The sequence below is a fragment of the Coregonus clupeaformis genome, chromosome 34 (assembly GCF_020615455.1).
Source record: "Coregonus clupeaformis isolate EN_2021a chromosome 34, ASM2061545v1, whole genome shotgun sequence".
In the NCBI taxonomy this organism is placed as follows: Eukaryota; Metazoa; Chordata; class Actinopteri; order Salmoniformes; family Salmonidae; genus Coregonus; species Coregonus clupeaformis.
The window spans coordinates 13,246,067-13,262,103 of NC_059225.1; the positions used below are offsets into that span (position 1 = coordinate 13,246,067).

Sequence of the window (16,037 nt, forward strand, 5' to 3'; positions counted from 1 at the left end):
TCAGCTTTGTTCAGTTGTATTCTTCATACTATAAAGTAATATAAAATAATGCCATGGAATTCTAAGCAAATCTTGTCTGCTAAATGAACTAGTGTAGCCCACAGCCATTTGGCATAGCCAGATCAGGACCTAACATAAGGACAACTCACAGTATGCTATTCTGTATACCTGTCTAAAATAAATAATGGATTTATTGTGAAGGTGTAGGCTATATTACATGGATTTATTAGACTTTTTTAAATGTAGATGTTCCAAAGGTCTGTATCAGTGGCTTGTAGGCTATGTGTGGAAGCCAGGAGATGCTAAATGTGTTTATGTTAATTGACGGTCAATTACCATGGGACCGACAGTTATTTGCTTGACAATCACCGGCTGACAACATTTTGTGACCGCCACAGCCCTAGTCAAGAGAGCACTTATTTTGGACAAGCTATGTTTTCAAAACTGTAATGTTGACATGAATTCTAATTATTTCCAGGGATACACAACATCCTGAAATATATGTAGATGTCTTTGTTAGAAAGAATACTATATTTCCCTTGACAGAGTGATGCTGAATGTAAAAAATGGCTCAACTTACCCCACTCTCCCCTATAGAGCCATAGCTGTATAGAGCCATAGCTACAGTAGCTTACATGGAGGAATACAGTTTCTCTCAGTTACACTCTGTTTGGCTGAAGTTTCCTCTACGTGGGAGGAATAGGAAGAGGGGATTTGAGAAAGGTGGAGGGAGCCTGCGGATACACACACACACACACAGACACATACTGACAAACGCACACACACAATACTTTTGAACATTCTATTTTGGCACAGAACAACACCAAAATGTATGTACCTAGCCTTTACCCCTGTTTTTATTTCTTTTTATTTCCCTTTCTCTTTCTCTCTCCCTCTCCCCCTTCAACCGCCATGGAGGAACGTGCTCGTCAGCGAGCGGAGTGCAGGAGGGAGGGAGGTGGAGGAGCTGAAGAAAAAGAAGGAGGGGGAGAGACTGGTGAGGAATGGAGTGTTTAGGCCAGTGGGGGATGTGTAATAGTTTGGTGTTCAAAAATATGTATAGGTTTTCAGACGGTGTGAATTAGAGAGGCTATTCAAGTTTGCATGAAGTTATTGGGGACAATGAAAGTGTGTTTGCAGAGGTATATTGGGTTTATAGGAGAGTGTGTGCAGTCGAATGAAGTGAGTCTGGGGAAGTGTGATAGTGTGCTAGAAAGCATTAAATCAAGAAACTTTCTTCTCTTCTCAGGCCCAGTTGAAAGCAGCAGAGGAGGAGAGGCAGTGGGAGGAGGAGGAAGAGAAACATAGAGCAGCTGAAAGGAGAAGGGAGAAGAGACGAGAGAGGTGATGCAATGTTTACAGTGAAACTGTACTGGGGACAACCTTCATTTCATATTTGAAAGAAAATCTGCCAGTTCACTAAGAGTGTATATTTAGGACTTCAGGGGCCATATGTATCAAGCATTTTAGAGTAGGAGTGCTGACTTGGGTTCAATTAATATGATTACATGGACAGGAGGAAGCTGATTCTAGATCACCCCTCCTACTCTGTGACGCTGGATACCTACGGACCCAGATTTCCATCACAGGGGCCGTACAGAAAAATAGATGTCATCAACACCTATACAATACAAAACATAATAATATAATATGTAATATACATACCGTATACACAAATTGTCCATTATTTCCTGTCCAGAAGGTTTAATGCAGTTGGAATTTCACAAAATAGACTCTCTGGTGTTTTGATGACAGCTGTTCAAAGCAATGATGCAATGGTTGTTCAATGCCGTGGGTGATAATGTTCGCCTTACGTCTCACTGTCAAGGCATGGTGGCCAGATCTAATTTAGACGGGGTGGGTGTGTGTGTCTGACTAACGGTGTGTGTGTTTGTGTGTCTGACTATAACTGTGTGTGTGTATTCAGAGGGAGGAGAACCAGAGGGGAACCAGAGGGGGTTGGAGCGAGAGCAGCAGCTTCAGACCCAGGCCCAGCAACACTACCACAGAACTCTGTTACTACGGCGAGGCCTGGCGCCATGGAAACGCATAGTTGCCATGAGCCAAGCCAACACTCAGGTAATCACCGGCGCCGTCAGCCTCGGCCAATCAATTGGCCCCATGCAGAGTCTGCGCAGAGAGACTGTCAACGCACACTCTCCCCTAGTCACACAGCTCAGGACAGCCAATCAAACACAGCAGAAACACACACTTATGTATTCACAGCTGCACTCAAATACAAAGACAGAAGGAAAATACTCTTTCCCTCAAACAAGGTGTCATGCTTATTCAGATACCAACCAACACCCTCATAATTCCCAATGGAAATATGATACACACACTCTGTAACTAAAGCGTAAACCGAGCACACACAAACACAGACACACACTCTAATCCCAGACATCACGTCAGAGCTGTAATGATGTTTACAGTATGCTGTTGGTATGAGCACCTGCTTGACCACCTGTCTGTGAGAACCAGCAGGACAAATTGAACTGGCAGAGATGGAACGATGCTAGAGAGAGAGAGGCTAGAGGAGGAGAGAGGAAGTGAGAGGCTAGAGGAGAGGGCTACAGGAAGAGAGAGCGTGAGATGAGAGGGGTTGGAGGAGAGGAATGATTGGTCTGATTAATGATGGACAGGGAAGTGAAGTAGAAGTGAAGATGGATGGATGGTGTAACATCTCAGCAACATATTCTAATCTACTGTATGCAACCTTGAGCAGCTGAACAGCTCGTTCAATATCTCATGTTCTATTCTGCTATTGGTTTACCTTGACTCCAAACAACTCTATTCTCTTTATTTACCAGTGGTCAAAGTCCTAACTTCTTTAAAGACCATGACATTGAAATGAAGGTAGAAAAGAATGCATTATAGCATCTAGAGTCAAATGTATATTATAAACTGGGTTGTTCGAGCCCTGAATGCTGATTTGGCTGAAAGCCGTGGTATATCAGACGGTATACCACGGGTATGACAAAACAAATTACGTTGGTAAACAGTTTATAATAGCAATAAGGCACCTCAGGGGTTTGTGATATACAGTGGGGGAAAAAAGTATTTAGTCAGCCACCAATTGTGCAAGTTCTCCCACTTAAAAAGATGAGAGAGGCCTGTAAATTTCATCATAGGTACACGTCAACTATGACAGACAAAATGAGGGAAAAAAAATCCAGAAAATCACATTGTAGGATTTTTTATGAATTTATTTGCAAATTATGGTGGAAAATAAGTATTTGGTCAATAACAAAAGTTTCTCAATACTTTGTTATATACCCTTTATTAGCAATGACACAGGTCAAACGTTTTCTGTAAGTCTTCACAAGGTTTTCACACACTGTTGCTGGTATTTTGGCCCATTCCTCCATGCAGATCTCCTCTAGAGCAGTGATGTTTTGGGGCTGTCGCTGGGCAACACGGACTTTCAACTCCCTCCAAAGATTTTCTATGGGGTTGAGATCTGGAGACTGGCTAGGCCACTCCAGGACCTTGAAATGCTTCTTCCGAAGCCACTCCTTCAGTTGCCCGGCGGTGTGTTTGGGATCATTGTCATGCTGAAAGACCCAGCCACGTTTCATCTTCAATGCCCTTGCTGATGGAAGGAGGTTTTCACTCAAAATCTCACGATACATGGCCCCATTCATTCTTTCCTTTACACGGATCAGTCGTCCTGGTCCCTTTGCAGAAAAACAGCCCCAAAGCATGATGTATCCACCCCCATGCTTCACAGTAGGTATGGTGTTCTTTGGATGCAACTCAGCATTCTTTGTCCTCCAAACACAACGAGTTGAGTTTTTACCAAAAAGTTATATTTTGGTTTCATCTGACCATATGACATTCTCCCAATCCTCCTCTGGATCATCCAAATGCACTCTAGCAAACTTCAGACGGGCCTGGACATGTACTGGCTTAAGCAGGGGGACACGTCTGGCACTGCAGGATTTGAGTCCCTGGCGGCGTAGTGTGTTACTGGTCCCAGCTCTCTGCAGGTCATTTACTAGGTCCCCCCGTGTGGTTCTGGGATTTTTGCTCACCGTTTTTGTGATCATTTTGACCCCACGGGGTGAGATCTTGCGTGGAGCCCCAGATCGAGGGAGATTATCAGTGGTCTTGTATGTCTTCCATTTCCTAATAATTGCTCCCACAGTTGATTTCTTCAAACCAAGCTGCTTACCTATTGCAGATTCAGTCTTCCCAGCCTGGTGCAGGTCTACAATTTTGTTTCTGTTGTCCTTTGACAGCTCTTTGGTCTTGGCCATAGTGGAGTTTGGAGTGTGACTGTTTGAGGTTGTGGACAGGTGTCTTTTATACTGATAACAAGTTCAAACAGGTGCCATTAATACAGGTAACGAGTGAAGGACAGAGGAGCCTCTTAAAGAAGAAGTTACAGGTCTGTGAGAGCCAGAAATCTTGCTTGTTTGTAGGTGACCAAATACTTATTTTCCACCATAATTTGCAAATAAATTCATTAAAAATCCTACAATGTGATTTTCTGGAGAAAAAAATTCTCAATTTGTCTGTCATAGTTGACGTGTACCTATGATGAAAATTACAAGCCTCTCTCATCTTTTTAAGTGGGAGAACTTGCACAATTGGTGTCTGACTAAATACTTTTTTCCCCCACTGTATGTCCAATATACCACAGCTAAGGGCTGTGTTCTAGCACTCTGCATTGCGTCGTGCATAAGAACAGCCCTTAGACGTGGTATATTGGACATATACGCAGTATTATTTTCATTTCCCTCCAGCTGGCCAGGGCTCATCACAGGCAGTCTCTCCTGAAACGGTGCATCCTGTCCTGGCAGCAGGTAGCAGGCGAGTCCCTGGCTCAGAAACGGGCCTCTGCCAAACAACTGCATCAACACATCCTGCTACGGAGGAGCCTGGGCAACTGGAAAAGAGTTAGGGCATGAACACGTACACACACAAACACATTCATAAATACACACACAAACACAAACACACACAAACAAACTCTCACATGCACAAGTAGAAACTCATACAAATGGTCACTGTCTTTTTTCCAACACACATAAACACATTTGAATACTGATTACAGTTTAATAGTGATGAGGTGGATAGTCTTTTGTATATTCTGCTCAATGAGATGTACAGTATGTCCATGATGTGTACTGTATCCAGCCCTGACCCATTCTGTTTGACCCGTTCTGTCTCAGCTGAAGGACCACCGCATGGTTCTGGAGGGGCGGGCCAACCGGTTATGGCGCACGCACATGACCCAGAAGAGGATGGTGGAGTGGGACCGGGAGCAGCAGGCTCAGGAACACAGTGACAGGTGGGTGTGTTTACCTGGGCCTTACTGCCTTTACCAATAACACCTGTCCTAGAAGCATTACACATTTCAAAGCCTTACACCTGTCAAAGCCTTACACCTGTCAAAGCCTTACACCTGTCAAAGCCTTACTGTAAGTGAGGACTTGGTGGACTGTATATTCTTTAGGTTAGGTGTTCTCTCCCGTGTGCTGGTAAGGGCACAGATGACAGATAGGTAGGATTCCAGTTGAGGTGGTTTAATGACGCTGAAGATGCACAGGCACGGAACAGCACCACACAGTGTATGTAGTATGGATGGGCTAAGGCACTTAGTGGTCTGGCAACTTGCTTCAACCAAAGTGTGTGTGTGTGGTCTGCAAGTAAAGACAGAAATAAAGATACACTAGTGAATGACAGAATACAATCTCCAATTCACAGCTCTTATAAACAATATGTATGGCTATAACATGACTATGATGACTTAATGCTATACAGGACCATACAGTGCAATACAACGTGACTGTGACTGCACTCATTTGTGATCAAAGGGGTGCCGCTGCACGTGTACTACAAAGCATAACACAATCTTCAGTACAGGGCTACAACTGCACAATGAACTTCAATACCTCTAAACAGTGAAATACCATGTAATACCCATATGATGATGTACCATACACGTATACAATTACAGGGTGTTAACCGACGCACTGGGGGACATTATCCTTTACAAATACAGGGTTAAATGTCCGAAATGATATGACAACCAAAACAGAGCTTGCCAGCCCACAATAGCTAGCTCGCAGTAGAAACTACTAATTAGCATAACCATAAATATTACATTATCGTCGCAGAGTGCATCTTCAGACATAAACACCTGAAAGATATGATGTATGTACTTACATATCAACAAGTAAGCACACTGGCCTTGGCTTACACAATGAAAGCTAACTGGTGGGAAAACACATGGATGGCTGGAGCTTTCTCTTGACTTCTCTCGAGCGGATCTTCTTCTCTGAGCTGGAGATCACCCAGCATGCTCTGCTCCACTTCACCGGTAGGCGGAGCTACAGCTCTGATATGATGAACTAACATTACTGATATAACTACAAATACTTCACAGCCTTTTGTACACTTACACCTGTCAAAGCATTACACCCGTCAAGCCTTACACCTGTCAAAGCCTTACACCTGTCAAAGCCTTACACCTGCTGTATAAGATGTAGACATGCTCTGTATGTACAACCTCACTTTGTTACTGTATAACCGCTTGTAAGGGCTTTCTAAGTTGTTCTGTCTGCTTCCTTCTGTTCTCTCTCTGTCGTGTGTGTCTGTTCCTCTTGGTTTCTCTCCTCTCCGTCCCTGTCCCAGGCGGGCGGTGCGGAGCTGTTTCCAGGCCTGGAGACGGTATCTAGGATGGCTGCGTGAGGAGAGGGAGACCAGGAGGGAGCAGCTGAAACGCACAGTGGAAGAGGTCCTACCTGACTTCCGCTCCTCTCCTCTGAACTGTCCCTGGGAACAAGCCCTGCTGTGACTCACAGGACACACACACGTACGGTACACACACACACACACAGGCAGACAGACGGAATACTTCGATACAGGATATACAGGATATACAGAAAATGTGGCTTAAGTTGCTGCTGGAACAAGCACACACACACAGGCTGTTTGTTATCCTTAATAACCAGAGAAAGCTGGATATAACTTTTAATGAAGACAGTTTGGAAAACTTTTGTAACAGCAATGACTCATTTAAAACTGCAGTTGATGTTCAGGTTATTGAATTTGTTTTATTTTGTGTATTATTGAAGTCACAGCTTGATGTAATTTGACAGAAGCTTGAAGGCATCAATAATAATGATAAAAAGTATTCTGTTATTCATATCACCATAAACGAGTCTCACTGTGGTTTGTGTGTCAGAGTTGTTTTTCCCTGTCAGTACTTTGTTACTTTATTCACTTAATGCAACAACACTAATGATCCTGACACACAAAAATGGTGTAGCCTAATGGAAACGGCAGATACATTATAGGAGAAATGTTCTAAAGATCGACAACATTTTTATTTGTTCGACAGGGGTAGATTTTTATTTTGTCAAACTTTCTTTATTGCGACAAATTATGGAAATGGTGTTTTTCAAATACATTATGATTTAAGGTCCTACGCAGTGCACGTGACGTCATCAATTATAAAGCTCCACTCCACATTTAATTATAACTGCCTACTGCTTGCAAAATCTATTTTTCCATCTATAAAAATAATGTTTCTTTGCAGGACAAGGATTTTCCTGACTTTCAAGAATGCCTGAATTGCTTCACCTTGTTTTTCTGGTTGGTTAGCAAGTTTCACCATTCAATTATTTCAGATCTACAGGTGTAAGTTTCACCATGGCACGGACTGTGGCGAAAGCAATGATTTACACAGTATAAACCCTGGATTGCTGATGCCATTTATTCGCCAATGAGAGACTTTGAAGCAACCGGTCAGCCATATTGGCACTCCCCAGTAGCAGTAGTCCTCCATAGAAATGAATGGAATTCTACATTATTTCATTTAAATGTTTCATGGCCAAAATTAAGTGTATTTAGGATTTTTTTTGGTACTTGGTCACAGTATCATTAATACTTTCAAGAAATTATCCTTTAAGGATTTATTTAAATTTTTTATGTTTAGCTCACAAAATATACTGAACTAAAATATAAATGCAACATGTAAGGAAGTCAGTCAATTGAAATAAATGTATTAGGCCCTAATCTATGGATTTCAATTGACTGGGCAGGAGTGAAGCCATGGGCCCACTCACTTGGCAGCCAGCACATTTTAAAGTGGCCTTTTATTGTCCCCAGCACAAGGTGCACCTGTGTAATGATCATGCTGTTTAATCAGCTTCTTGATATGCCACACCTGTCAGGTGGATGGATTATATTGGCGAAGGAGAAATGCTCACTAATATGGATGTAAACAAATTTGTGCACAAAATTTGAGAGAAATAAGCTTTTTGTGCGCATGGAACATTTTGGGGATTTTTATTTTCAGCTCATGAAACATGGGACTAACACTTTACATGTTGCCTTCATATCTTTGTTCAGTGTAATTTAAAAGTATGCATTAAAGGTGTCTGTAACAGAATAAACTTTGCAAAAACTAATGTAGACATTTGGTAAATGCATTTCTATAGATTCCAAAATATTTGTCACAATGGTGGGGGAGTGCCAAGATGGAGGTGCAGTGGCTTCAAAACAACGCCTCCTGTCAGTCATCTAGTGTATATATGCAGATAGTGTGTATATATATATATATATATCTGCTAAAATGGCATATATATATAAATAATTGGAACAACTGGGGAGAGATGGAGATAGCGGTCAGAAGAGTCTGAGGTGTGGAGATATGCTGCTATCTGTTGGTGAAAGACAGTACAGCAGCTGCATCATTCAACTCCTGCCCATATCACTGAGGGTGAAGTTACCCCTAGACACTGATCCAAGGTCAGTTTTGTGTTCTTCCCCCTAACAGTTCAAGTCAGGATTCTTTGAGGCACAGGAGGTTGGTGGCACCTTAATTGGGGAGGACGGGCTCGTGGTAATGGCTGGAGCAGAATTAGTGGAATGGTATCAAACACATAGTTTCCACGTTTCATGCCATTCGCTCCATTACAGCCATTATTATGAGCCGTCCTCTCCTCAGCAGCCTCCTGTGGTATGAGGGTAAAATAGATCTGTTTCTGTGGGCAACTTCTACCTGGATCGTCCAATTGATCAATCACTTCTAACGATGCAATGACGATGTTGAGCAGCTCAGCTACACCAAGACAGTGAGGCTGGGCGAGGGTGTGTGCAGGCCTTCTCCCATGGTCAGAAACTCCGCCCAGTTGCCAACGGAAACCATGTGTAGACTCCAGTGTCGACGACAAGGCCCCAGTAGTGGCTGCGGGCGGACTTGTCTCGGAGGGGGGTGCGTGCCTCTCGCTCTGTTACGTTGTAGCTGACGTTGATGAGCTGCAGGTGTAGCAGGTCACCTGTCACTATGCTGCTGTACCACGCACAGGTGAAACACAGCGCTGATCTGGAACACACACACTTTACATTGACATTACATTTTAGTCATTTAGCAGACGCTCTTATCCAGAGCGACTTACAGTTAGTGAGTGCATACATTTTCATACTGGCCCCCCGTGGGAAACGAACCCACAACCCTGGCGTTGCAAGCGCCATGCTCTACCAACTGAGCTACAGGGGTACTCGTTTTTTACTTCCCAGAGGAAATAAACCATAGAAAACTTATTATAAAACGGGTGCAAACACTTGGAAGATTTGGCCCTAAATTATCCGAAACAGAACACATTGGTCTAAATTGACAGAATTCATATCTGACCATTTGAGCAGGTGGTTGTAGCAGGACCTTGTTAGTCACCTAAAGTCAGTGTCTAGTACCTCTACTTTCTACTGCTCAGCGATGAACTCATCAAGGGGTACGTAATCACGCTCCAGCTCCCGCTGGTAGGCATGGTAGGCATGGTCCTTCTCCTGGTAGCTCTCCTTCAGCTCAGCCACCTGACGACTGGAGAAACATTTACATTGTCCTTTCATAATATCATTTGGAAGACAGCTTATGGGTGTGGGCAAATGCGCAAACAGTGAATTATAATTGAAGTGAAAACTACATGAACGGTATTCATTAGATCTTAAATTAATTGTAAACTATAGTGCAGCAATGCACCCCATCCACCACCAATGTGTAGCACTGACATGGGTGTTGCATGGCAGCCATTTTGCATGAGAACACTAACATAGTGGAAAGGGGGAAGGTGTGATTGTGCCCCATTTAGACACCAATAGAAGGATATTACTTGTATATTCCTGATAACAATCCCTAGTCACTAGCCCACACCCCTTATTTTTGGGAAACAGATGTGTTAACAATGGGCTAAGGGGAGCTTACACCCTATTGATAACACCAATCTCGTTTCTACAGATCTGCAAACGCCAATGGGATAGGGAAGGCTGAACATCCACACACACACACAAAGCTGAGCAAGAGACCATTCGTTACAGTGCTGAATAGTGGACAATATTATACAGTTACACTACAGGGTCGTTCCACCTCAAAAAGCACAAGAAAGGATATTGACACCCACCATCTCAGATTGTTCTGAAAATGTTTTGTTTGTTAGAAACAGATAAGATTATCATTCCTGCAACATTATTTTGTTGAAATATAATTTGATCTTGAGAAATTAAAGCTAATTGATTGCACCCAAATTGGCCATTTGAACGTATATGATTCATATAATATTCAATAAATACAGTACCTACAGTAACATCCGATTTGGACCAAAACATTTTCTAACAATGAGTAAGACATGAGGAATCCAAAGAAATGCCCAAAAGCCATCCACGGACCCCCCACACCCCTCCCCAACAATGAGTATACAGTATCAGTTATTTATGTCTGACAAGTAATATGGAGCTGCGGATCGGAGTATTGTTTCTTCATCCTACAGTGAGGGAAAAAAGTATTTGATCCCCTGCTGATTTTGCTGAACAGTGAGAGACAGAATAACAACAAAAAAATCCAGAAAAACGCATGTCAAAAAATGTTATAAATTGATTTGCATTTTAATGAGGGAAATAAGTATTTGACCCCCTCTCAATCAGAAAGATTTCTGGCTCCCAGGTGTATTTCATACAGGTAACGAGCTGAGATTAGGAGCACACTCTTAAAGGGAGTGCTCCTAATCTCAGCTTGTTACCTGTATAAAAGACACCTGTCCACAGAAGCAATCAATCAATCAGATTCCAAACTCTCCACCATGACCAAGACCAAAGAGCTCTCAAAGGATGTCAGGGACAAGATTGTAGACCAATTTAACATTTTTGGTTTTTCTGGATTTTTTTGTTGTTATTCTGTCTCTCACTGTTCAAATAAACCTACCATTAAAATTATAGACTGATCATTTCTTTGTCAGTGGGCAAACATACAAAATCAGCAGGGGATCAAATACTTTTTTCCCTCACTGTATGTAATGTATTCTCAGTGAATTTAGTGATGTTTTTTTCCCCGTTCAGAGAAATTAGTTATTGAAGTTGTTAGGTTTATGTCCCATCCTACATCCTGATATTACCAGGTTCTGACCACTACATGGTGGTCAGAACTATTCCCCCCCCCCCAAAAAAAATGACATCTTGGTTAAACAGTTTATGGACAAGGAACAGTGTGTGGTACAAATCCACAAGTCAATGGTACCTATATTAGCATTTTCACACTTCATGTACAAATCATCCTAAAGTATCTAAAAATGGATTGTGTAACTCCATGATGTTACTTAAAGATGATTTGGATATGAAGTGCGAAAATGCTAATATACACTACATTACCAAAAGTATGTGGACCCCTGCTCGTCAAAAATCTCATTCCAAAATCATGGGCATTAATATGGAGTTGGTCAGTGGGGACAAAACATCACTAAATTCACTGAGAATACATTACATAGGATGAAGAAACAATACTCCGAGCCGCAGCTCCATACTACTTGTCAGATATAGAGAACTGATCGTTTTTTCCTTGTTGGGGTGGATTGGGCGGCAGGTAGCTTAGTGGTTAAGAGCGTTGTGCCAGTAACCGAAAGGTCGCTGGTTCTAATCCCTGAGCCGACTAGGTGAAAAATCTGTCGATGTGCCCTTGAGCAAGGCACTTAACCCTAATTGCTCCTGTAAGTCGCTCTGGATAAGAGCGTCTGCTAAATTACTTATTATTATTAATTATTAATAATTGGCATGGGGGGGGTCCGTGGGTGGCTTTTGACAATATCTTTGGATTCCTCATGTCTTACTCATGTTTAAAAAAAAGGTTTGGTCCAAATTGGATGTTAGGTAATATTTTCATTGAATAATATGAGTCCTATAAATTAGAATTGCCAATTTGGGTGCAATCAATTAGCTTAATTTCTCAGAGATCAAATTATATTTCAACAAAATAATGTTGCAGGAATGCTAATCTTATGTTTCTAACTACAAAAATGATTTCAGGACAATCTGAGATGGTGGGTGTCATGGCTTGTTGAAATGACATGGAACAACCCTACACACACATCAAAATGCATATTATCAGCAAACACACACATTCACTTTTACACAATAAACCCGGCAGGGCCACATACTCTGTAAATCTGGGTCAGTAGTTTATAAAGGAGTAGGCCTGGTTGGGGGAGATATGATGAAGTCTCTTATAGAAAATTATATTAACCTACATTACCCTTATAAATACCTGGTTATTTCAAAACATCACAGCTTTAAACATCCCAGATTTATAATTTTTTTTTAAATTAAATTAAAAAAGACTGCTTTGATGCAATTAAATGACCACTTGTTCCCTTATAGCATGACCAGGAAGCTATTTGGCTGTGTGCCAGTGGGTATTTTAGGACACTATTGATCTACACCGCCTCATTTCACAAGCTCATTTTAGCCTCTAATGCCTAATAGTGTATGTGCGCATTATATACTGCATGGTGTGTGTTGGCGCTCGAAAACCCTTCTCCGTATGTAGGGTTGTCAGCCATTACATTCGCCCACATTTGGCTCCGTGTAAACTACAATTCCGACGCTGTGTTTTAACGTTAAGAAACGTCAACAATCATTGCTTTCTAAAAAGTTTTAGAAACATATGCTGATATGCCCCTTATCTTTCATGTCAGCGAGAAAGAATCTTTCAAATAAAAATATATACAATTACTGTAGCAGTTTTGCACAGATCCATACACTGTGCGTGCCTCCAGTTGACGAACTACACTTCCTCCCCAGTTAGCTTACACACAGGTGTTCGGAGCACGCTAGATAGCTGATTAGCACCAGTGGCAGCTATGTCTTCCGTCTGTCCTCTGTAAACACGCGCTGTAACATGGAGATATGGCTGTGTGGGAACACAAACCCGAACCCTATAAAAGGTGTGAAGTAATTTACCTTTTGTTTTTTGAAAATGATTTCTCGCTGATATGTTTCCAAAACAGTACCGCAAGCGATGAGTCTTAATGTTTAGAGCAACCGTTGGGGCTTCTAACAAAACTCCCCCGGTCAGAAAATACTATCGTCAGTAGGTGCTAAAGTACTCAGTGTCTATGAATGGGGTAGGTGTCTATGTGTGTACTGTGCATCTGTGTTACCTGTACTGATTGTAGACGCCTGGGCAGTTGAGGTTCTGTTGGGGACACACACAGCGCACCGAGATCAACAGGAAGCTGCAGTGATTGGCCTGGCCCACACAGCTGTTTATCCTGCCACAGTGGCGACATGACGGACACGACACACACAGACAGACAATACACTGTACTGAGACCATGGAGTTACACTACACACACACACAGTACAGCTCGGATTTGTAATTTGGATGAAAGCATCTGCTGCTTAATGACTACAATGTAAGATGTACTTAGAACCCTTGATTACTCCAAACACAACACACACGTCTGAACAAGTGTTTGAAAATGTTAGTTTTTTTGCACAATTGTTTGCGTTACAGATCAGTGTGACTCAGACACACAAGCCTATGGCTGATGACACAGAGACAAGATAATGTAACTGATAATTGCTTAAACATTGCTTCTTAGGCCTGGCATGACACTGCTTAGACATGGCATGTATCCTAAATTACAGAGAAGAGGCTCCTTTCCAGAGACTGAGGTGTTTTAAGGGGTCCCACCAGACACAGTGGTGGTCCAGCCTCAGGACACAGATGGCACAGATCCTGCAGTGTCCCGCCCTGGGTGGCCGCACCACCCTGCACACAGAGCACCAGTTCCTGCTCCGCCCACTCTCCCTCTGCTCCACCCCCTGGTCCTGCTGCTCCGACCCACTCCCCCGATCGGCTAACAACACTTCCTGCCCGACCCCGTTGAGGCCGGTGTGGGCGGGATCTCTGTCCGGAGGTGAGCTGTGATAGGTCACCGTGCTGTGGACGTCGGCCGTGTGCGGCCGTACGTAGTCGGGCTCTCTCTTGGTGTGGACGAGTGCGGCCAGAGTGAGGGCCACCCCCAGGGTCACTGTACCCAGCTGGGTCAGCCCTACACCCCCCCCCTGGAGAAGACCTCGGTGAGGAAGAGGTACTACATGTAGCCCAGGAAGAACAGGGCCAGGCTGAGGAAGAACAGGGTCCGGCCCTTCTTACGGTGGGTGGCGTATTAGTACCATAGAACGAGGACCAGTAGAGCGCTCAGAACCACCATGCCCAACAGGAAGTGAAGGGCTGTGATGTGTAGGAGGACAGGAAGTAGGAGCAGCGGGGGCAGCACCGATAGATGGACACGCCGGGCTCCGCCCCAGAACCAGGGAACACGGAGGTGGTCGGTCACCATGGTAACCAGACGGGACAGTGAGTCTGCCTTCTGGGGCTCTTTCTTCAGCCATCTGAGGGAGAGAAGCAGACATTTACTTTCTGATGTGATGCCAAACTGGATGAAGAATCTGAAGGTAACTGGCTATAGATGAGTAAGCCACTCCCTCACCTGTCACAGGCATCACCCAGGTCCTCACAGTCACAGTAGCAGGCTGCCACATGGCTCCGCCCCCCCTTACGGTCCACAAACTCACAGCAGCATAGAGGCTCATCCGGCTCCAACGCCTCGCTTCTTCATGACGGACAGCCAGTCAGCCTGTAAAGTGTTCAGTCTCCTGCAGAGATGAAGGGTGAGTGAGAGTGGGTAGGTATGTCCTATTCTCATTGGGATGCAGATAGATAAGAAGTAAATGTGTGGCAGGGACTCGTGGTTAACGGTTTCCACATACTGTGACCGGTCCTTTATAACAATAACCCAGCCCACCAATACCTCCTCAATCACAGGAAGCAAGGTCGATGGCTCCCCAGGGACCAGATAAATGGGACTATTTATTTTGCTCAGTGCAAACCAGTGGGAGATGTCTTGCAAATGAGGGAGGTGAGGAGGAGGATGAGGAGGGAGCTTCCTTGTTAGCTCTATATGGTATTGGCTGTAATTGGAAATCCGAACCAACTGATTTGAGCGGGAGAGGCTCGTTTCTCGGGTGTCTCCAATGCGCCCTTTGGGCTCGACGGCAGGGAGACAGATTGGGCTGTCTGCCAGCTAGTCTATGAAGGAGGCTGCTGTGTAGCCTATCAACCACATATGCTGTGGCATTCGCAGGGAAAGGGAATGGCCATGTAGTAAAGGCCTTTCCTTCCTCAAAAGGTTCCCAATTTCCTAGAAAATGAAGCCCACAGGTTTAATTCTGGGTTAGCCTACAGAGAATAGTGAATGCATTTAGGCTTTATGTTTTTTCTACTACCAATCTTATGTAGCTGAATTCTGTAGTAGTAGCAGGGCTGGCTCTAGCCTTGTTAATATGATATCTGAGTGAGAATTAATAACAAAATCAATGGAAGCCCCCTGGAGGTCATGGCCCCTGGGCACGTGCCCTGTGTGCCCGGTCGGTATTCAGTCATGATTACTACAAGTTTCAATAGCTGAGTAGACTAACTACCAATAAAAAAATATATTTGCCTGACATAACACGAGAAAAACTGCTGCTGCATTTCGAAATGGCACCTGTTGTATTCAACTATTCTTACAAAAAGAATTACGCACTGAGTTCCGGAAAAAAAATGGGACCAGTAGCTGCTGGGGTCCTTAGCGACCGCTTATGCCTGGAAAAGACAATTAGACCATCTGCTTAAACCCCTGGATACAAAGTAGCCAGCCCATCGTTGTGTAAACAATAGCGGGCTATCATTTGACTCTACTTAACCCCCTCGT

General features: G+C 43.5%; 1 protein-coding gene and 1 pseudogene across 1 annotated transcript; one reads left to right on the forward strand and one right to left on the reverse strand.

Moving 5' to 3' along the window:
• The first annotated feature begins 522 nt into the window (after positions 1–522).
• On the forward strand, positions 523–7,182 carry LOC121549823 (coiled-coil domain-containing protein 191). Its single transcript, XM_041861733.1, has 6 exons — positions 523–997; positions 1,250–1,344; positions 1,928–2,079; positions 4,749–4,901; positions 5,178–5,296; positions 6,643–7,182. The coding sequence occupies exons 3-6, from the start codon at positions 2,059–2,061 to the stop codon at positions 6,803–6,805; spliced, it is 456 nt and encodes a 151-aa protein (XP_041717667.1). The 5' UTR covers positions 523–997; positions 1,250–1,344; positions 1,928–2,058; the 3' UTR covers positions 6,806–7,182.
• A 1,438-nt stretch (positions 7,183–8,620) lies between these two features.
• LOC121549614 lies at positions 8,621–14,899 on the reverse strand (annotated as a pseudogene).
• Between the last annotated feature and the right edge of the window lie 1,138 nt (positions 14,900–16,037).

Excerpts from the sequence above, each read along its gene's own strand:
- LOC121549823 (XM_041861733.1), top strand. The coding sequence starts at position 2,059 with ATGAGCCAAGCCAACACTCAG. Across the intron at positions 2,080-4,748 it reads TGAGCCAAGCCAACACTCAG|CTGGCCAGGGCTCATCACAG; the intron begins GTAATCACCGGC and ends ATTTCCCTCCAG. Across the intron at positions 5,297-6,642 it reads GCTCAGGAACACAGTGACAG|GCGGGCGGTGCGGAGCTGTT; the intron begins GTGGGTGTGTTT and ends TCCCTGTCCCAG.